The following is a 23771-nucleotide window of genomic DNA, read 5'->3' on the forward strand; positions in this document are numbered from 1 at the left end:
ATGAGCATTCTGAAGGGAGCCACGTGGTGGAAGAAACAAGGCAGGCAGCTGCTTTTGCTTCTGCTTCTCCTGTGAGGGCTGAGTTAAAAAGGCAAAGGTAGATGCAGGGAACTGGGAGAGGAGGCAGCTGGGTGGAGGAATACAGGCTGGGGAGGCTGGAGCTTGCTATTGGGGGCCTTGCACCCATGTGGGTGGGATGGGACGCCTTGCAGGTGGGCTTCCTGCCCCCAGGCAGGTTGCAGGGCTTCCAAAAGGGCAGAGATGGGGGGGAGATAGGCAGGGGGGAGTTGAAGGCAGTGTTCGGGGCTGGCAGGAACCAAGCCCAGAATGGCTTGGCTTGGGGTGGGTGCTCAGGCTAATGGCGGGTAGAATTCATTTAATGATGGCAAGGGGAGTTGCTAGGATTGCCATCACTAAGTGATGCCATCTTGCTTTACAACCACATGGCTTAGCGACAGAAATTCCAGGCTCAATTACTGTTGTTAAGTGAAGACTACCTGTACATTTAATAAATACATGGAGGACACAAGTTTTCAACTGTGTTTTATATTCAGTCTCTTTTCTGTGAGATAGAAGAATCGTTGATCTGTCACAGAAATCAAAGGACGATTTTTTCCCAAATGCAACTTGTTTTTCATATGGATTGTTTCCTTGCTTAATACACTTTACTAATCATTTTGGTTCTTACTTCAAAAGGCCATTTTAAGCCAACTATACTGACTAGATTTCTGTTTGCCTCTATAATGCATGCTTCTGTTCTCTGATTAATTAGTTTCAATAGAAACTTTTTTCTCATGTATAGCAATAGGGCAAAGCATAGCAAAAAAAGAACACACATACTGCAAGTACAAAATTATTACTTCATTCTTGAGTAAAGTTTGAGGATGATTTAAACAGTAAGTATAAAACTGCTTATTTATACTTTTTGTTCAAACTTATCCTTTATTGTTCAAATAAGGTAGGAACTGGTAATCTTGTGCTTACGAGTTCCATGGCACTCAAAAGGCCCTACCTGGCGCCCAAAATAAATTTTGAAAATAAAAATAACCAAAATCATGTGCAATAGCCAGATTGTGCAAAACATACTTATAAAAAAGTAAACTATTATTTTTTAATCATTTGTTTTTGTTTTTGTTTTTGTTTTTATTGCCTATGTTATTGTCCAGTGGCATCTACTGCTTGAAAGGATTTCTGTTCCTTGGATTACAACCTAGTTTAAGAATCACCTGAACAGTGATGCTCTCATAATTGCATATATTTCTGCTAAACTATGTTTCTGTTTGTTCTCATTGTGCCTTCTTTATGTAATTGTGTGCAATGGATGATTTTAATAAGAAAAAAAATCATGAGTGTGTCAGTATGATGCACTTACCTCCTAATTGATAGTGTATGGGTAATAATATGTTCACTTGCACAGTAGTCTTTAGATTGAAGATCCTAGCTGGCTTAAAATTGGGCTTGGGGTGTATTTATGGTATACTGGCAAAAATGTGCCAAACTTGAATGGCATTGTGTCTTTCCCATTAGCAAGAAATGTTGCATGTGACATAGGTACAGCTGAGACTGGTAATTTAGTCTACTTTTTATTTTATTACAAAGTATTATTTTAAATATTTTATTGACCAAAGCTACTATGAGTCGTAGAGTTCCATCTATTGATGATGGTATCATGAGGAAGATTGTGACTTGGAATGTAAGAGCAATATATGGTAAAAATCATGAATTAGTGAAAAGAAATGAAAGAAGGAAATAGGTGTGCTATGTGTTCATGAGAAAGTAAGAGAAAGGGGAAGAATGTCATATATCTGAATGAAGATAATCTATTCTTGTAGAGGAGCTGAATAGATTCAATAATTAAAAGTCTAAAATGTGTGGCAGCAAATCGTATGAATGAGTATCATCTAGATAGTTGTAGATATGTATGGAAGATGGAATTAATAGGTTGTTTATAATGTATACTCCATTGAATGAATGTAATGAAAGAAACAGGAACACGTTATCGGAAAAACTGTGCAAATGAACAGTGACAACTTGTTACTGTCATATAATATCAATATTACAGGAGCTACATTAGTTGCAGGTTTGGGTGCAATTGAAAGGGCTAGCTATAACCTATAAAGCCCTATATGGCTTGGGATTGATTATCTTTGGGACTTTATAGTCCAAGTAGAATCTGCCTGACCAAGATTTGTAGGCAGATACTGTATGCTAAAGTCTCCATGAGATGTAGTGGGAAGTTGCTTGGAGGTAAACAGTCTCTGTTGGGCCTTCTTTTTTATGGAAGAACTTAGCCTCCAAGATGGGAAACACACCTTCCCTCTTAATATTTCAGAAATTAGTAATGGACTGGTTGTTCTGTAAAGCATTTAGGAACTGAGGAGCTCAGGGGCATTATCAGTATGTTTTCCTGGGATGAATGATAAGCGGTTTGATATGTATGTATATATATATGTGATTAATTCAATTCATATGGCTACCTATCACACATATGTGACTCTGTGGTGCAAACACAATTAAAAATAATAAATATAACAATACAAAATAAAAATAAAAATAGGAAGAAACAAGAAAGTAGCAGCCAAGGATAACTATCAACAATAGCAATATCTCATAGACTCAACTGTGAGCCTGTCTCCACTATTGTGTCTCACTAGGTCTTCTTGTCTCAATGCTTCTATGTAGAAACCTAAACTCACTCTCTGTACTAACTGAGCTATATTTTGTTGATAAGGAGCTAAGAATAAAGGTGGTCTCAAGGGGCACAGTGCTTCTATGAGATGGAACAGCAGCAGATAAGGAGTTGGCAAAGGAAGGAAGTCTTAAAATATCCAGGAGGACTCTGGGAAGAAGATGGTTGAAAATGAAGGTGATGGCTAGCTGCTAAAATGACTAAGATTTAGACAATTCCTAGTAGTTGCTAAAGATGGATTATTGGTTTTAATTCAGAGAATTAGGGCAGTGGGTAGTGGTCCCAAAATTGATGGGACAAAGTTTGTACTGCTGAAGACTCATTGACTCATGAATAGTCACAATTCCATGAAACATTTGAGGTTGAGATTAAGAGATGATTCCTCAAAAGGGAAAAGTGTTATGGACAAATTACTGACCAACATAGTTGGCACAGTGGGGATATGCCAGAAGATAGAAGTAGTTTTATCTGTCTATCAACAGCTGGATTGAGGCCAACTGTCAGTTCATCTGAGTGAGAGAGGAAGGAAAATGGCCAATACGTTCTGCAAGCCCTTTTTAGCTCTTAATAGGAATAGTTCTAGTATTTAGCAACACCGAGTGGTACATCCATGCTAAGAACACACATATGCTAAGATACTCATGTTTAGAATAGCTTTGAGCTGAAAGCTAGAGTGCAGGAAAAACGTTTGTTTCATGTATCTTTATAACACCTTTTGCTCTGGAAAGGAAGAGGACTGTTCTCTGAAATGTGAGGCAGTTAGAGGTTTGTAATTCACTTGCTAGAAGCTAGGAACCTGAAACACCTTTTCACTGTCTTAAATTAAATAAAATAAGAGAAAAATTGGAATATTATGTGGCATTGCATTAAATGTATGCCATGACAGTCCACTTGACTTTTAATGTATTTACTGATAAGTGTATAAAAAATATTGTGGGGCATGGATGCTGTGTACTTTTCTATGCATGTGTACTGAAATATATAGACAAAAAGAAACTGTCTTCTTAAATTACTGCATTAATTAAATTCAATCAAAACATGATATGCACTATTCCATTTAAAAGCTGTTGATTACTTCAACTTTCATTCTGTTTATTTTCCCCGTTGCTGTGATTCAAACTTGTGTAAATATAAAACTGTTATTTTAAATATACAGATATGATATCAAACATCACTGCAAGTTATGCATGCTTACTTCATGTCATACATTCTGATTCTGGTTTAAATTATAGCTTTTAAATTATAATTTGCCTTGGCAGGAGGGCCTTTTCACAATTACATATTATGCCCTGGTTGTGCCCTTTCCTAGATCAGGAAGTTTTACTCAGTCACTTACTCTTGAATACCATCTGGTATTGCATGCAGTGGTTGGTATAGTTATAGGCCAGCCAAGCTTTGCACATATAACACTACTACTAGGGGAGCTGCATTGGCTGCCAGTTTACTTCTGGGTGTAGTTGATGGTGCTGTTGGCTACCTTTAAAGCCCTACCTGATTCAGGGCCTAGATAATTTCATGAGTGTCTTCTGTGAGTGGAATCTGCTAGTCTGGTAAGATACAGGAGAGAGACCTTGCTGAGGGTCCCACTTTCAGGAACCCTGGAGTAGAGCCTTTTGATAATGTCCATTCCTTTGGAAAAACTTACTCCTAGATATTCCCTTCATATTACATTTCCAGAAAGCCATAAAAACACGACTCTTCAGTATGAGTAAGTTCATGCTTCCCCCAAGTGGTAGCACATCATATTGATTGATTATAATTAAAATTTTCATCATTATATTAGTATTGTAGCTATTCGAAGTCTCTGGAATGGAGTAGCATATCAATTGTAGTAATCAGTTATAGAAATATTCAGGTATCATATTAGTCATAAATAACTGAGCCATTGTAAGTTTTGTGGATTTAATAATAAGTAGTAGAGTTCTGTTCCTCAGCAAAAATTTGCATATTAATTCTACAGTTAAGTATCACAAAGTTGTGGCTAGTGAAAAAAGTATGAAGAATATATTTGTCAGTATTTTCCAGCTGAAGTACAGAAGTAAGTGCTACCACTACTATACTTAATATTGAATGAAGCTATTTTTACTGTTTTTATTTTGTTGCTGACATTAATACAGGTGCCTAATGTGGATGTCTGCATTCTTATTAAAACACTGAGGCATTTGGGATATAATAGTATGTTTAACCTGAATCAGTAGATCGAGCATAAGTCTGATATTTAACCTATAATAGCTCTGTATAACATGTAAAAATATAGTTTTTCCTCTAATTTGTAATGCCATATTCATATTCTAAGCAAAAAAAACTTATCTGCAAAGTTTAAAGCACTTTATTTGCCCCCATCACAAATAAATTAGGCAGATAGATTGGATTGGATGGCTGTTTTAATAAAACAGATGTACTACTTACCTGCAAAAAAATCCTTCTCATGTCGTAATGCAAGCTTTGTATACTATAAGTCTTTGATTTTTCAGTTTTTTCCCCGTTTTCACATCTGATTATAGTTTTCCTTTTCAATATATTTGAAAAAAACATTTATTCAATGGAATAATTTATATTTAACTATTTTGTAGACTTTAATGTAATGATACATTACATTATATAGTATTTTCTTATTTAGCAAATACACAGAGATAGGACTAAAATCTCAGTTACCTATTAAATATACTCATGCATTTTGGCCCTTGAAAAATGTTCCTAATAGAATTCTCAGTTTATCTTTCGTAGACAGTATTATTTAATGTCTATAGTGTCTTGAAAAAAGGTCCAATGGATCTGATGAGGCTTCTGCATAAAAATGCATAGAATAGTTTTATAAACATTTTATAGTATTAATTGGAGATACCCTTAAAGGTCAAATTGCATTTTTCCTCCAGTGGACCATGTTTTATGAGGATGATAATGTTCTGCCTGGCTTCTGTTTGCAATTTCTGGTATATTATTAGATTGTTTTCTCAAGTTTTCACTTTCTATATCTATTTTGTTGCAGAAATTCTAAGTCGAAAGTATATAAGCAATTCTTATTGTTGAGAGAAAAAACTAAAAGTATAAAGCATTTAAAGTGTTTTTCTTTTTTGCCTTTTCACACTTTAGTCACTGTGCGCCCAGTATTCTGCAGACAAACGTGAAGATGAGAAGATGTGTGATCATTTGATAAGAGCAGCCAAGTATCGTGATCATGTGACAGCAACTCAGCTGATACAGAAAATCATCAATATACTGATGGACAAGCATGGAGCCTGGGGCAATTCTGCACCAAGGTAAATAGATAAATTACATTTTGGCAGTGCAAATATTTATTTGACACCAGTCTTGAAAGGACAGTTAACAGTAAAATTCAAACTTGGAAAAAAGCAATACAATCGTTTTCTAGATGTTTCACGTTTTCCTAATGACTCTAAAGGGAAAAGAATGTTTATTTTGAAGAAGAGACCATTGATGACCTCTCCACTAAATGGATTCAACAAAGGTGGTTCAGTGGTCTCTGCTCTTCTTTGAATAAGGCCTGTGTAGTCAGCCTGTAAATTTTCTAACACATCTGACAGAGAACACAATTATTTTCACTTTGTAACAGTCTACGCTGATGAGAAAATTGTGTAATGTGCTTGGCAGTATTCTTAACATCATTACAGACATGTAAATGACATTATCCAGAAAACGTATTTATAGGAAAGCCGCAACACATTTAGCTACAATTAAATTTCTTAAAAAAAAGACACACAGGATTTTTCTGTCCTAATTAATGGCTTTTTTAAAATATAAAATGCATGTTTCTTATAATTTCCTGCAGAACAAAAAATAAAAAATAAAATATGTATTGCAATTTTTAAAATATTTTGATTTTATAGTCTTCTTATATTTCATCTTCTTTTTCAAATCTGTATAACTGGAATGAGCTCTGCCTCTGAAGGCCTAATACTTTCCCATTAATGTCATTTATTTTGTTTCGATATTGATGGCTTTTCTAATGCCATACGATTAGTAGACTACAATGCTGGCAACCAGCCTGGGATCGGCACTGGTTTTAATAAATCACAATCAGACCCGTGCCATTACATCAATATTTTTAGTCAATTATGGAGAAGGTCAGGTGCTACATTCAGCATAGAGCCACAGCATGTGGCATTTCAGAAACATCTGGTACTGCAACAAAACTATAAGCAGGGTGTGTTATGTATTTGGAGTTGGCAGGGAGGAATCCAATTTATCCTTCTTGATGGGACCAAATAAAACCTGCTTCTTACTTTATGAATAACAATGATGAAGATATCCATTCTGAACATGTTATATTTGCTGTGCTTAATACCCTTTATGTAATCATATTCCCCAAAGTTTCTGTTCAATAAAATCTGAAAATGAAAATATTTTTTCAGAAGCAGATGGGAATTGTTGTTTCCTCACAGCAGGAATCTAATATCTTTTGACACTTCCTGACCTGCCTGAATGCAATTTGTGTCTCAATATCCAGCTTACAGTAGCTTTTGCCAGGAGAGAAGAAAGTGTTTTTCCCCCTTCACTAAATTTTAAAGTCATGGTATTGCCTTGACATGCAGAGAAGGTTTTCCCCCCTCACCAGTTTGATATCTGTGCCCTTTACTGTCACTGTATTCCACCTCCCCAAATGCGTGGAGGTTTCAAGAAATAATGGGACAAATACCTGTTCATCCATACATTACTGTCACCTGCAGTGAGGCTCAGGTGAAAACTGAAGGAGTCTGATAAGAGTAGGAGAATAAGCAGAAAAGAGGCCACAAATGAGCAGAGTGGCAGAAGTAATTTTTTTTTTTTGGTAGTGCATAGAGCAGGCATTGTGTTTATTTGGGTCAGGAGACAAATCATCTTTCATGTCGATGACACCTGGTAAAGTGGCTGAATGTAAGAAGGATGAGGAGAGATGATGGAGAACACTGGATGGAAATCTCTGAGGACATACTACCCTTTTCTCATATCGTCCTTCATTGCATTCTAATAGGCTGACTAATGTACCATGGAAATTCACTCTTGATATTGGGGGGGCGGTGTCTCCTCTCCTCAGAAAAATGCATAGGTAGAGTTGCAGACGTAAATTATTTTTTGAATTTTAAGAGAACCTCTGTATATCAAGATTCCCAAATGCTTCTGATTAGTTTAGGGGGCTGAGTTTGGGCTCAGATTTCAATTGCTTAAGAAAAGTCCATTTCATATTGGTTGAATGTGTTTTAATGGATGCCTTCAAGCAAGAGGCGTCTCTGCCTAGAGACATTTATCTTTCTTCCCCCCCTCCAGTGTCACTAGCTTGCCGGTAAAATCTTTGTGATGCTCTCTCCAATTTTTCTTCAGTAAATCAAATCTTCCTTCTTTCAGAAAGATGAATGCTATAAGGTTGGGGTGTTATAAAAAAAAATCAATGCAGGCAAAATTGAAACAGTATGCCTCTGTATTGATTGGCCTTGTGAAATCGAAACTAACAGCTTTGTAACTGTTTCAGTGGACAGTTAGCTGACCTGTAATGGACAAACTATCAATATTAGCGTTACTATTTTATCTTGTAGTGTGTCATTTTTTAAAATCCAGACTCTAAGGAAAGGGAAAACCAAGCTGCATTTTTAATGTTGCTGGTAAGAAGAAACCTTATTCTATTTCACCATCTTTCTGTTTTTAGTTATATTAATAAAGGTATTTAGTATTTGAGAGCAGCAAGAGAACATGTTTTTAGAGAGCAGTGATTATTTTTCATCTGTCATATTTAGGAAATATCTTGAATTGAACTGCCTTGTTTGTTTTTAAAATGTGATGGTACTGATGATGACAATGGCGATGATGGCTTATATCCTACTTTTCTGTTCACAGAGTATCCAAAGGACCTAACCATTATAACAATAATAAAAATCCAGCACAAATACTTAAAATACCATAAAAACAGTTGAAATAATTACAAATTACTTTGATTTATTTTACTTTGATTTATTTGTTTGTTTGTTTATTTATCAAATTTATATAGCCGCCCATCTCACAAAATAAGTGACAAATGATTTAAGAGACTTGGGTAAAGAGTGGAAAGGAGTCAAAACCCTCTTTACCCACACTTTTTAAAAATTAATTTAATAGACAGTAAGAAGCAATTTCAGCCAAGCTCCATAAGTCGAGTTAAGCGGTTTCACTTTTCCAGGGTTCAAGCCTCTCTAATTGTTCTCTGTTCTTTCAGAGATGTTCCTCTTCCTGACTGATATCTTGACACAGCCTGATGCAAAGTACAAAGCAAGCATTTTTCTTCCTAGTCTCTTAACTTTTAGCCTCAGAACAACTCTAAGTAAGCACATCCTAGCTTACTAGGTTATGATATGAGCTTAACATATATGTATACTTAGCGTATGCACACCCCTCTAGTTCTTAAACACAAGGACTACTCTATTTATCTAGATTGAAGAAAAGGACTTACATAATTAGTGGCAATTTTCCATATCTCACAGTCAGATGAATTAGCAACTGGTGTGGATCCTACTTATAACCATCTGACAGGTAAACCTTTGGTCTTTTTTCTTCCAACTATCTTCTGACACATTACCATTGGTATTTAGATACTACAGTGGTTCTCCTTTTCAGAAATCCTCCTGTGGATCTCACCCTCAAAAACTATGTGGACTTCATCCCATTCAGGGACAGATGAGCCTTTGATAGTACAAAAAACTGCCCAAACCATTTTAGGCTAACTAATCATTCTTTCTCTGGGTTAAGATCAACAGGGCATGTTCAATAGCCACTAGAACCAAATCCATTCAAACCAGTGTAGTACCTTTAGTTGTCTGCCATCACTTCCATAACCATACTTCCTCTTTCCAGAATTCTCTGTGGTATTTCATCTTGGATTGGTAAAGACTGCCCTCTTCTGTAACTCTGTATCTGCTGCCTCTCCCTTCTCCTATGAGCACTATGTCATATGAGAATCTATTACTGTCTTATATTAGCAGTTCTTTATAGCAGAGGAAGAGATCTAGTACAGAGATAGTTTAAGTTTTTCAGGGATGCAGGGATATATGAAGAGCTAATGAAACAGAGCAGACTTATCACAAGGCCCTGTTTTGTGTACCAAAGAAATGGATCCTATAAAGAGAAGGCATATTTAGGGCCTCTGCTGCTGATCTTAGCATCCAGACTGGCTCATATTGAGATAGTTCTTCAGATAGCTTTGAAACCATTTAAAGATTTAAAGTTTAACATCTTAAATTATTTTTGGCAAACACTGCAAATTTTATAACACCAACAGCAGTTTAACTGCTGCATTTTAGCGCAATTGAACTAAAATTTCTGGAGATTCAAGTGTATCACTGCATACAGCACAGTGCAATAGTCACCCAAGAGGTAACTAAGGGTGATTCTTGCCAGGTCTTCTAGCTTTAAAATGGTTGCAGCTAGATGTAAGTGTGCAATTGCACTCTTTTCTGGCAGAGTTACTTGAGAATCCAGAAACTATTGAAGATCAAGAAGTATTTCCAGATAATTCAGAGGGATTGCAACTTCACCCAGAATAGAGAATACCCCAATCCCTGATAATCGTTCTTATTGACCAAGAGAATCTCTATCATGTATCAGTTCACTTCTGCTTCAGCATTCTCTCCATTAAATCAGGGGATTGGCTCAGTAGAAGAGAATAATAAACTTAACAGGAAGTGTGTCTTCCATATGGGCTTCTCCATATTCCATAGATCAGGCAGACTTCAACAGTGTTACTGACAGAGAAAGCAAGACAATCTCCATGTTTATTTAGGAAACAATTTAGATCTGCTAGGTGTCTGGAGTTGATAGTTTAACCTGTGTACCATCCTGTATAGATTCATAATATTAACCAGAGATTAAGAGAGCCAGTTTGGTCTAGTCATTAAGACAATGGGCTAGAAACCAGGAGACTGAGAGTTGTAGTCACGCCTTAGGCATGAAAGCTGGCTGGGTGATCTTGGGCCAGTCTCTGTCTCTCAGCACAACTCACCTCACAGGGATGTTGTTGCTGGGAGATAGGAGGAGGAAGGAGTATTTGGTATGTTCATCGCCTTGAATTATTTATAAAAATAGTAAAGGCGGGATAGAAAAATAAAATAAAATAAATAAACCAACCTAAATCTGACAAAACAGAATTAGACCATGAAAAGAGAGCTAAGTTCTTATTTTCTCTAGAAAATATGTAAAGTAATGCTCTCGTTCATGCAATATTTAATTCATGCTCTCATTTATCAGCCTTGTTTAGATAAGGATGGGCAATCTTTTTTAGCCTCACATTTTGAAAAGTGATTATTTTGGCTTCTGAGGAAATGTCTGGTGCTGCAGTGACATTTCTATAGGTGGTTTTAAAATTTTCAGTGTATTTTGGATGTATTTATGATCTGTTCTTGAAGCTTCCCAGAATTTGTTGTCAAATTGATTGGTCCATAGTTCCCTAGTTCTTCCTTATCCCCAGCAGCTTTGCTTTCCTTCATTTATGTAACCTATTCTTCAAGGTTTTTCAAAATTAATAATTATGCATAGGTCATCAACAGGAGACACATATTTTTTTAGAATTCTAATATACAGATAAATGATCTTGAAAATTAAAAATTGAAAACTTGTTCAAGTGCTTCCTGACAATTCTCTGTTAAACACAAGCTATAGTGTTTAACAGAGACAGTAGTTCCCTAATTACATGCAACCAACAGTTGAAGATACATGCTGTGCAATGTGGACTGTCTGGGCACACATGGCAGAACACATGGCCATCCAAGGCTCACAGCTTCCACAGTCGTTTTCCTTTTGAATCCTTCTTTTCTAGAATTTATCTGGAGATTCATTGTCACAAAGGTCCTTCTTTTTTGCTCAGTACTCATGTTATTGTTCCATACAGGAGACACTGATTCCAACAGAAAATATTTTTTTATTATTGATTTGATGTTTAAAACACCACAACCATAAACTCTTGGACACGTACCAAAACATAAATGCAAATATAAAACTCCTGTCCAAACTGGAGCAATCTAAAACATGCTACAATGTTCTTCAACTAATTAAAAAGCCCCCCGGAAGAGTGTGTTTTAACCTGCTTCCAGGAAGCCAACTGTATCAGAGCAGGGCTAATTTCCAAGGGAGGACTGTTCCATAATATGGCGGCCATTCACAGAGAGGCACATCCTCCTAGACTCAGCCCTTTTGGTTTCACAGTAGTGGGGAATAACAAGCAATTCTTCCCTGAGATACTCATATTTGACAGAATGATTCTAATTGAAGGAAAAAGTCTTGAAGGTACCTTGATACTAAGTCATATAGGGCTTTATAGAGTAAAGCTGATGCTATAGCTTATTATAAAGCAACACAGTGCACCAAGACAGAATATTTAATAGTGCAGATAGTTCTGGTGGCAAAATATGGGAAGCTTTATTTATTGGCTAACATTATATCCTGCCCATCTCCAGAGACTCAGGATACCAAATAAACATGCTAAAACAAGAATAATCATAGTTTATGAAACTAGTATATTAACATATCACCCATATTTTTCCATCCAACTTATCTGGGTTTAGTGCATTTATCTCTGATGAGCTGCATATTTAGTTGAAATTCTATGCTCTTCTGTTTGCAATTTGTTAATTATATTTTTCTTCTATTTTGTGAATATTGTCCTAAGAAAGGAAGCAAAAGAGGAAGATTATAAACTGTCACCTCAGATCATAAAATTATCTCTCATATGGAATCAGAGTAAAATGGGAAAAACAGTAGACTGTAAATCATCATTTATACCATACTAGTTAGACTTCGCTGATTTCTTTGGTGGTGACTTAATGCTTGGATAGAAGTGGTGAAATTCCCTAAAGGTCTATAACTAATGGCAAAGAACAGAGCACTTCCTTTCCTTTCTTTTTTCTCCTCTTTCCAGGAGATTAAAAAGAAAAAGAATAAAATACAAATATAGTTAATATAATGAAATAATAATCAAATAACAATAGACATACAGTATAATAAGAATATCATTAAAACGTTTCAAAAGACCAACTTAAAGATGTGTCCCCAGCTGCAGGACAACTAGCAATTACAGAATAATTATTACTCCCTGTAGCTGTATATTCAAGATTTTGAATAGGCCTGTCATGTATTTTCAAGATTTTCTTCTTGAAATAATATTTTTCCTACAAGAGAGTTGCAGCTACTGATACCCCTTCACTAATAGCAGAGATATCTTCTCGTTTGTTTGAGATTATGGTAAGACCTGTTTCTAGGAAGGAAAGAATAACTGTTAATTTTCTTGATAATAAATGCTTAGCCTATCTTATGCAGCTTGTATCACAGTTTTGAGCATTTGGTACTGGTGATAACATCTGGCCAACACATCCTGGATGAAGAGACATTTGGTGTGATCAGACTTGCCTATTGTACCCATGACATTGCATGTACTTATGCCTGCGCAAATTATGTGCTAATATTGCTAATGGAGCTCTTAGGCTAAATAAGTATCCCATCCCTTTTTCAACTGAATGATTAACACTTGTATTATTGATGTGTATCAGCATTTAAGATGTAAAATGTCGAATTATTTAAAATAACATTTTAAGCATTTTTATTTAAAATGGAAGTCTTTCTTTAAAACCTCAAGCTTGTTGACAAGTAGAATAAGGTAATAAGCAAAAACCTCTAAGGGTAAACAAGTAATCCTTGTTTGAATCTGATTTCTTGGACATAAATTATCTTGTTTTCTCTTCATACAAACATATTTCTCTTTCATTTGAACTTTTCATCACAGTGCATACTGTTCTCTGAAAACAGTAATTTCATAGGATTTTCTGAATGTTTGCATCTTTGCCACAAATGTTATCATAACTTCATGTGGGAGCTACTGATACATAAAGGCAGTCTGAGTGAATAAATAACACCAAAGTTTAGTGCTTTAGTTTATTTCATAAAGTTCTTCAACACCAGATGTGCTAGTGTGAAAAAGTAATTCACAGTTCAATCAATTTAATTAAAGGGCAATCAGATGCATAGAACATAGTGAATAAAGAGGATGGCATTGAAGAACAGAGGGAAGATCTGCTACCAAGTGAATGATCAGATAGATGAAACTTGAGCCGATACCAAGAAAGTAGTTTGCAAAAATACCTCAGACAGCCACTTCTCCTAATTCTCCTGAAGATAAAACAGTGAAGAAAAAAGCACATTCAAACTTGCAAGATTCTGTGAGTGTTTAGTGTCATTTGTTTATTTAAAACCCTTTTACTGTATATATCTGCAGAACCAGCATGAAGTTCTGATAAAATTCCGAGAATTGATAAAATTCAGAACATCCCAAAACGGCTGAATCCTTGCTTAACGACCCTAATTGGGAGTGGCAACACCGCTGCTAAATGAAGTGTAACTGTGCTTTCTGGCTTGAAAGAGACAAGACTAGTTAGTTTTACACCTTAGGCTTTTGTTTGCTTCCTAACCACTCCCCACCCTTTGGAATGCTCGAGTACCTGCTTACTGTCTTGTACACATCAAAAGCAATGCAATTTCTTTTGGAAATCTCTCCTTTACTTGACTCTTTCCTGCTGCTGGCATGATCTCATTGCTCTTGATGCATAAAAGAGCAAAAACCTTACTCTCTTGAAATCTCTCTCTCTCCAATCTCTGCTCTGCGGGGGCGGAGGAGAAAATGATTCCTGTAAGCAGTCTCGCCTTTGCCTGACCCTTCCCCCCCGCACAAAGCAGAGAGGTTTGGAGAGGAATTTCAAGAGAATAAGGTGTTTGCTGTTCTACATTTCAAGAGCAATGGGATCATGCCAGCAGCAGGAAAGGATCAGGCATGATTTTTTTGTAAAAATCTTATGTGTGCTAACCTAAAGCAAATAAAATATCATTTCTGAATAATCCACTGGCAATTATTTTGTTAAAATCTAAGCATAAATTCTCAGATCTTTTCTTAACATGTATCCTTTGCTGCTGCTTCATCTTTAGAAATTAATGCTTCTGCTTCTGTAAGAAAAAAAGGACCTTAGCGGCAAGATAACATAAGCATTGTTTAGGTATAATGTTAGGTGGGTTGCCCCAACTGATCATTATTCTTTATTGAGGAATTTTTTAAAAAATGATAAAATAGTATGTGTGCATATAAGATAGGGAAAAATTAATGTATGTGTTAAAATCTTATCACTGTTGTCTGGTTTGCTGGTTAATAATAAGTTCTGCGTCCGAAAAAGGCTGATTGCTAGTGAGGGACAGGGTTTGTATTTCTCTATATTGTAATGTGTTTGACTAGATGCTCTGTGATCTTGACTCAGTGCCCGAAGGGTATGCTAAATAGGCCACTAGTTTCAGGACCACGGAAAGCTCCAAGCAATGAACTTTTTCTAGCTTTGCCTGGGATTGAACTGAAGCCATTTATGTTTCCGGAACTAGATCATCCATCTTAATGATTCATACCTCCTTTGAGGAACTGAAGGCCTTAAAAATGTAGCATTCCTTCTCTACTCTGAGAAGTGTTGACAGACAAACATGAATGTATGAATTCTGGACATGGAAAGGGTCATTTTCCAAGAAGTACAGATCTAGAGGTGTAGACTTAGGCCTGGTAATTTATTTTGTAATCTGTTTTTCTGCACTTTGCCAGTTGTCAAGATACAGGCTGAATTCCAAATTGTGGCCTCTGCTCAGAGTGCTACCCATGATAGTATTTGTGATACCCTGACAAAAAATGCAACATGTACAAAACCAAGTCCTACCTCCTTTAACAGTTTTGCTTATGAATATAATGAATGAATAAAAAGCCAAGTAGAATGGTGATCCTTTTTTACTTTTCTGACAAAGGTGAACAATGAATCTTGGTGAGGATGGAATGAGATAACCTTTTGTTTAGAGATTAAAGGAAGTGAAACTCACAGCGTTTTCCCTCTTTTTCCATATGGCAATATTGTAAAATATAATTAATTCTGTATTCTCTAATACAGCCCACTAAATTGAGCTAATCTGAAGGCCCTTGAACAAAATAGCCTAATCTTCCAAAACCTCACACCCTTCTTTGTCCTGTGCTCCACATACAAGTACTTTAAATGTTTTTCTGTATTCATAACCAGGCAGTGAGGTATTGTTTCCCTAACTATTACATGACTAAATAGGCCCAGCTAAATTTCCTTATAGCTCACCTACTGAAATCATTTTGCCAACTCAGGTTAATAGGAAACTAACATTGGCCCTCAGACTATATTCAGTTTTCCATTCTTTCTTTAAAGGGTAAACCAGATCAAGTCCCAAAGATTGAGTTGCTTCCTTCATGATATTAAGGACTTGTACATATTTTCCTTAAAATCTTAACATCTGACTATCTAGAAAACAGAAATATATCTGGACATACTTGGTATTTTCATTTTTTTTATTTTCATTTTTATTATTTTGTAAATATGCAAAATAAAAACACATTGTTTTCACATGTATAATCTTAATCCTGTATAAAGTTGATTTATGTTTTTTAATATTGTTTACATCAAGCTTTTGTTGTACTGTAGTACTGCAGACTTGGGAAGAGTTTCATCCACTGACTGACTGCTTAAATAGTTTCCAAGTGCTTGTCAGGTTGCCTCGGCCAGCCTGAAATACGTAAATCTTAAGCAGTATTGTTTTGCTTCCATTTTAAACTGAGGAGCAGAACAAAAGCAGCTCTAATATACTTTTCTAAGCTATATTTTCCACAAAAGTACTGTATGCTCAGTTTGATTGTCTCCTTTTTTAAAATTAAGTAGAAGTAACCATGCAAGTTCCTAGATAACTTCATTCAACTATGAGGCAGAAGTTTTTGGTATCATAGGTCTGATCCTCAGCTATCTGTAAAGTATTTCAAAGTCTTTATATATTCTCACCTGTAAATTCATGAAGTTCTTTGATAATAGTATTTTGCTAAAACTGGTGAGTAGTTGATATCTATCAAATACAAAGATACATATAAATATGTGTTAGGGCTACTTGCTATTCTTTTATGTGCTTGTATAACATAAAAGTTTTGAAAGGATAAACAACTTACTAGAAAAGAACATTAGTCCTATGTTTATAAATGATAAAAAAATTCCAAAAATAATAATCAGGATGATATAACGCATCTTTCATACTATTTATTCCTGTGCCTGTTGGCATGCAGATCTAATAATTATTTAAAACAGTTTTTTTTTAAATCACAACTGTTGAGTATAGGCATTCCTTTTCACATTAAATAATATATACCATTATAATATTATAATAATGGTATAATATATACCATTATTTAATGTCAAACTGAAATGCTATTCAGTTCTCTAAATGAAATCTGTCCAGAAGGTGATCTACATAGTAAGCCTACACAATTAATTAGAAATAGTTTTTTTAAAATTAATTTTTATTAAGATTTTTTTTACAGAACAAAAGCAATACAAACTTAGGAAAAGAAAGAAAAGAAAGATGGTAGATAGATAAAAAGAGAAAGATAGAGAAGAGATAGAAAAGGAAAAAAAAGATGTAAAGGAGCGACTTCCGATCTTTATAGCAGTTATAAATACATTTATACTTTATCCTCTCTCTTTAAAATTACATAATAACTCCCTTCTTTCCATATTTTACCCATTCTAATCATCAAACTCATAAATCATTTTTCCCCATGTTTAGCAAAAAGTCCACAAAGGGTTTCCAATTATTAATGAATGTAGTTATTGTCTTCTCCCTAATCAGACATGTCAATTTGGCCATTTCTGCTAGTTCTGTCATCTTCACTAACCATTCCTCCATTGTGTAATGTTCTTATTTTCTACATAACATAAAAAAATGAAATATTTGTTTACTGGTCCTATTTTTCTTGAAAATATAGTTTACTTGAGAGTTCTGTGCAAATTCAAAGTAGCCAATTGGCAAAATATTCTTTTTTCTATAATTTTGATTCGTGTTAGTTACCAGTAAAACAGTGATCTAATTTATGTTTGTATTGTATACAGTAGTAGAAACCGAGAAATTATTTTGTGATCTTTTAGGAAAAAAAAAACATAGTGGAAAACACTTATGGATTGCAATCCTATAATTAGAATTTTAGGTTATGCCTAACTGGTTTCTGCCTCTAGTTGAGGCACCATATAAAGAACCCAATTTCCCAAGAGTGAGTCTGCTAAATGAGCAAATTTGAGTTCAGCAAGGGAGTTCAGCAGGGGAAGTTTGCGGGGGGGGGGGGGGGGCGCAGAATGGAGAGACTTTTTTTTTTTCCTCTTCTCTTTTTTTCAGTCTTTTTAGTCCAAGCTCATCTTCACTTAGAATGGCTAGGGGAGTTAATAGGGAAGACTGAAGGAGTGAGGGAAGCATCATTTGTGACCTACAATGATCCAATGTCTGCCTTCCTGTCTGAAAAGGATCCATACTATACTAGCTGCAGTCTGCAAGCGCAAGCTCATTTCTTAATTAGAGGAGAAAGTAAACGGACTTGCAAGAGCTGCTGTACTGAAATGCATCAAGGAAGATGAGAGATTCATAGACAGGACAGTTGAAGCTCTCCAGGACTGGCAGAGAAGTGAACCCCAAAAGTGGGGAAGGGGGAGGGAAGAATCTTTGACAGAGGCAAACATGTAGAAAAATGTGAGCCAAAGATGCAAGAGGACCAGGAGGCACTTGGTGCCAGAGGAACTCAGGAACTGGTACCAGGATGTTCATCTAGAACATGATCAAGAGCCACTTGAGCACACCACAAAACATTGTAGTAGACACTTGGGTCTCCATAGATTGTAGTATAGGTAGTCTTCTGGCAGTTGGGACCAGGATTGCTGTCACTAAGTGATGCAGTTTAAAAGTGCGATGCTATGTGACTGCATCACTTAACAACAGCAATCCCAGGCAGCCTGGTTGCTGTCGTAAACCCAAGATGCTCAGGTTGTTAAGCAGGAAGAGGCGGAAGTTCCAAGTAAGGAGCATGGTGCTGCTATAGGGGTGTTGTGGGGGGTGGAGGAGGCTGAGGGAGGTCCTGTGAGGGCCAGCACAGGTCATGCAGGAGGCCAGGGAGGGCCAGAGGAATCTGCACACGGTGGGGCGGTGGGTGCTGCAAGCAAGAGAAAAAGTGGGAGTGACTTACCGGAGCAACTTGCAACCTTCCCTGCTGGCTTCCCCATTGACTTCGTTTATGGCAAGCCAGCAAGGAAGGTCTCAAATGGCAATCATGTGACCGTGACTCCTTGCAATGTAATTGTGAGCCAGATCTTGATCATATGACTGGGGGGGTCCTGCAATGGTCGTAACCTCGAAGACCAGTCATACATCCATTTTTTCAGTGACCGTAATTTTTGAATGGTCATTGAATGAATGGATATAAGCTGAGGACTACCTGTAGACAATTGGGTCCCCGTAGATTGAAGAATTGAAGATTGGGTCCCCATAGATTCTTCCCTGAGAAAGGAAAGATGTGGTGTATTATTCCCTGCTTTGAAGGACTGAAGCAGTTAAGTGCAGACCTGTCACGACATTGTGGTAGATCTGTTGTCTCAAAGTGCCTGTAACTGGATGTAAACTAGTCTCATCCTACCACTGCTACATAAATATCCAGGGCACATGGGACAATTTTATACCATCCTGTTACCTTCATATGCTAACTGTGCTACAACATACAGTGTTATACATTTACATATCTTTTATACCATCTATGTATTTTTCTTTATAATTCCTTTAAGATTTTCACTATTTATATTTATAAATATAAATAGTGCTCCACTCCCCTTATACTGGTCTCTGATTGTAATAAAGGTTGATTAATTGATTGAATGTGGACAGAGAGGTCACCAAGACTATTCAAAGCCACTGACAACTCTCCTTTCCTCTTAATATAAACATGTATGGGATACATGCAGATCTCTCCAAAAGAGAGAAAGAGACAAGACAAATGAAAGGGGAAAATCATAACCCAAGAAGAATATGAGGTTGTCTCCCGAGACTGTAGAAACGTTGTCAGAAAGGCTTAAACTCAGAATGAGCTGCAGCTTGCAAGATATTCCAAAAACAACAAAAGATTCTTTGGGTATGTAAGAAATAAACGAAACCAAAGGGAATATAAGTCCATTGTGAGAAAAAAAGGTGAATTAATAATGGGTGATGGTGAGAAGGCAGAACTTCTAGATTCCTATTCTTCCTCTGCTTTCTCTCAGAAGGGAAATGTAGCCCAAGCTGCATTATGCCATTGGGAGAAACAAAGGAACTGCAACTTAGAACAAACAAGGAGGGGCTAAGAGACAACTTAGCTAATGAATTCCAGGGTCAGATGGATTACAAGTAGCAGCAGTGATCATGGAGCCACTTTTAGTAATCTTTGAGAAATCTTGCAGGACTAGTGAGTGACATCCCAGAAGATTGGAGGAGGCCAAATAGAGGGAGTTAAGAGGATACTTATGAAGTTTGCAGATGACACAAAGCTATGTGGGAAGCATAATATTTTATAAGAAAGAAGATTTGGAGAGATCTGGACAGCTTGAGCAGTGGGATGAAATGAATAGGGTGGAATTTAACAGGGAGAAATGTAAAAGTCTGCATCTGGGTAGGAAAAATGTAAGGTAAAATGAGGGTGACCTGGCTTGGCAATAGTACATGTAGAAGGGATCTGGGTGTCCTTGTTAACCACAAGTTAAATATGAGCCAGCAGCTTGATGCTGCTGCTAAAAAGCAAATTTAACAGGAGTCCAGATCACAGGAGTCATAGTTCCACTTGACAGTGCCCTGTTCAGACCCTACCTGGAATACTAAGGCCAGTTCTGGGCACTATACTTCAAAATAAGATAGTGACAAATGGAACAGGATCAGGAGCGGCTACCAAGATGGTGATGGGTCTGAGAAGCAAGCTCTATGAGTTAAAGAATCTAGGTATGAATAGCTTACAGCAAGGACTAGTAAGGGGAGATAACTGTCTTCAAATACCTGAAGGAGTAAACTCGTTTTCCGTTACCACAAAGGGCAAGACTAAAAACAACACACTGAATTACAAGGTAGTAAGTTCTTAGACATCAAGAAAAACCTCCTGACTGAATCAGCTTTCAGCCCATGGAATATGCTGTCATATCATTCATGAATTCTTCACTGGAGGTTTTCAAACAGAAGCTGGATGTTCCCCTATCAGAGATGCTCCAGTGCAGGGGTTCCCAAACTCTTTAGCTTATTGACCCCTTCATGAAGTTTCAGATCATTCATCAACACCAAACATTTATTATATGAAAATAATTTAATCAATACTACTTTAACTAGTAGTACTACAAATAATAACGGGTAGTTCCATCAACCTTTGGGGGTCAATACTGACCACTTTGGGGAACCTGCTGTAGTGGATCCTGCAGTGAGTAAGAACTAGCTGCCCTCTAAGGTCATTTTCTAACTGTATGGTTCTGTAATTCTGTTGAAACATTGCAGCACATGCAAATAAAATCAAGCAACAATTCCAAAAGCAAATCAATTTTTTTTAAAAGCCTCTATTTAAAAGTTTTCTAAGATAGCCAAAGATTTATGTGATGCATACAGTATACCATTTGAAGAAGGACTGCTTTTACAGAATAAGGTCAAGTTGAGTCTCTGATCAGTATCTGAATGGGAAAGGGAGATGCTATTTTCAAACTTTTTTTTTAGAACTCCATTTTTTTTTTGAGAGAGAGAGAGAGAGAACGAACGAACAATATCTAAAGAGTATCGATTGTCTGTGCCCAGTAGTTAGTCAAAGGCTATCTCCTTTGACTAACCCTTTAGAGTGGTGTCATCCTCCCTCATGTGATAGATTGTTACAATCTCAGGCAGTGTAATTACACACTAACCAAGTGGGTCATTTATTTCTTTACCTTCACCATTTACCAAAAGTCTCCTTTATCTTTGGGAGCCAGCTCTTCTCTGTGTAGTAAAAGCAAAATAATGGCACATAAAACATCAGATCATAGAATGGAGGGGTGCAGAAAGAAGACTGAAAATAACTTGGGGGTAAAACTAGTTTTCTTTTAAAATATATTGTGTACAATCCACTAATATACTTTTATGCTGTGTGCGCGCACACACAACATAGGAATGTTTCTTTTGTGATCAGGGCTAAATGTGAGTGGTATCATGAATAAAATTCAGTTGTGCTCTTGTATAGCTAGATATTTCCTTTTTTTTTTACTACTCAGTCTAAGTATGTCTGTACAGAGTTCTTGGCATTATGGTAAAGGAATATGTGTTTGATTTCTCATGTGTGCATTGCAGCAACCTTTAAGCAAGAGCCTTAGAGTTTTTGTTATGATGGTGTTTGCATTATTTTGTTTTCTGATTGTCTGCAGCCCGTAAGAAACAGTCAAAGCAAGGGTATTTGTGACACATTTTTGGGTGGGGTAAGGGGTTTATCAACATTATTAAAGTCCAGACTGAAGAACTCATATGTGCTATAAAAGTGTAGATCTCTTTTTGTCTTTTCCAAAACCTTGAAAGCATGTTACTGTTTAAAAGTCTAGAGGCTTCTGTAAAATGGCTTATCCTTCTTCCACGTAAAGGTATGCTGTTTGTTCAAATAAATTTTTGAGCAAAACCAGGAAAACCACATTTACATTTATTTATTTATTTTTTAAAAATTATACAGCAACCCATCTTGTACAATATAACCCTGAGTGGCTCACAACAACAACATACAAAAATAGCAAAACTCAAGTCAAATTGAAATGGTTATATAGCCAAAGCACCATAACACTCATATCCCAAATATACATGTGCCAACTCCCATATTAACCCAGTCCCTGTGGGTTAGACCAACAGGGTAGGGACTATTTGGATCTCGGGGGGAGGCTGTTCCAATGAAACATGTTTATGAGAGATTTAATATATTAAATTTTAATTTTTGAAAATATCTGATTTGGCTCTAATTTATTCTTTAGCTGCCATTTATTTTATGCATGTACAGAAGCCTTTTTTTCCTTGGGTTAAAACAGCCATGTGACATGCAATGACCAATTCCTGTTTCAAAAATAAATGTCTACAGGTATGTCTTGTCCTGTATTATAGATTGGTATGTTATTTGGGAGAATATCTGGATGCAATATGAGAAAATACTGTTCATTTTGAGATGTTTTGTGTAAAATATATTTCATGGTTTTCAGGTACATGCCCTGTGTAGTAATTGGTTTCACATTTGAAAGTGCATATAATTTAGCAGCTATATATTTTTATTAGGGCCACTTAAAATTGTTTTTCTGCATATCTGTGTTTAATACTAAACCTCAGGCTTTGTGTGTTCCTCTCTTCTTCTGCTGTGGCTATGGAGAAGTTATTTAGAAAGTTAATCACAGTTTGTTGGACTCCAACTTTAGAAACATGATTAATTTTTCCTGAAGGTTATTTTAGCTTCTCATACTGGCTGAAAGCTATGCATGAGTAATCAAACAGCATTCACTAGTATGTTGATCATTCATGAATAATGATTTAGTGCAGTGTGAGAACATAGCTAGTATCTGTTTCATCTGGCTATTTTGTCCTGCCTTCTGTTGTTCTAATGTCTGAATCTGAATTTACACATAAACTTGAGAAGTGAAGCCCTGAGCAGATGGGAAACTAAAGTGGAAACATTAAATTGGCTCCATATTTTGTCTATCGTATACCATATCATATTTGGAAGCTCCAGTATGGATTTTGCTCTTAACTATAGTTATGACAATCGTTTTGTGTTATATCCAAAATAAGACATTCCCAAAGTATTGATGTGTTTTATTTCAAGTAAGTTGTCGTTAGTACATTTAGCTATGTATATTGACAGTGTGCTATTTATGCTGATAAAATGCCTTGACACAGCTATTTGACCCTTTTAAAAAGATTCTCCACAAAGTTACAAAGCAAGAATATCTGCTTAATGTCGAGGCTACTCTGCTATTCTTCAAAAACACTTACACCTTCTGCAGACAGTTTTAACTTGCTCTTTCTGGGTAAAAGAAACTGAACATTTGAAAAAGAGCTGGAAATTTGTAGAGATTTTTGAAGAAAATCACTTGAATGAGAGCACCATGCACATGCTATAATCATCTGGCAGAGAAATAGAAAGGAATAGTCAAATATTAATGCCTTATTTCTACAACTGGTTTGAGGTTCTGCATCTACTGTCCTTCTTTTGTCAACTGCAGTGAGAACTATATAAAAA

At 36.2% G+C, this 23771-nt stretch overlaps 1 protein-coding gene across 3 annotated transcripts in view; it reads left to right on the top strand.

Annotated features, from left to right (window-relative positions):
• The window catches only part of LRBA (LPS responsive beige-like anchor protein), a 409112-nt gene that overhangs the window by 157903 nt on the left and 227438 nt on the right, over window positions 1–23771 (top strand). For all 3 annotated transcript variants that reach the window (XM_063310174.1, XM_063310176.1, XM_063310175.1), the window contains exon 36: window positions 5783–5949. In XM_063310174.1, coding sequence (XP_063166244.1) covers window positions 5783–5949 — 167 coding nt within the window. The remainder of the gene's footprint in view (window positions 1–5782; window positions 5950–23771) is intronic.

Source organism: Candoia aspera, chromosome 8 (genome assembly GCF_035149785.1).
Source record: "Candoia aspera isolate rCanAsp1 chromosome 8, rCanAsp1.hap2, whole genome shotgun sequence".
NCBI lineage: Eukaryota > Metazoa > Chordata > Lepidosauria > Squamata > Boidae > Candoia > Candoia aspera.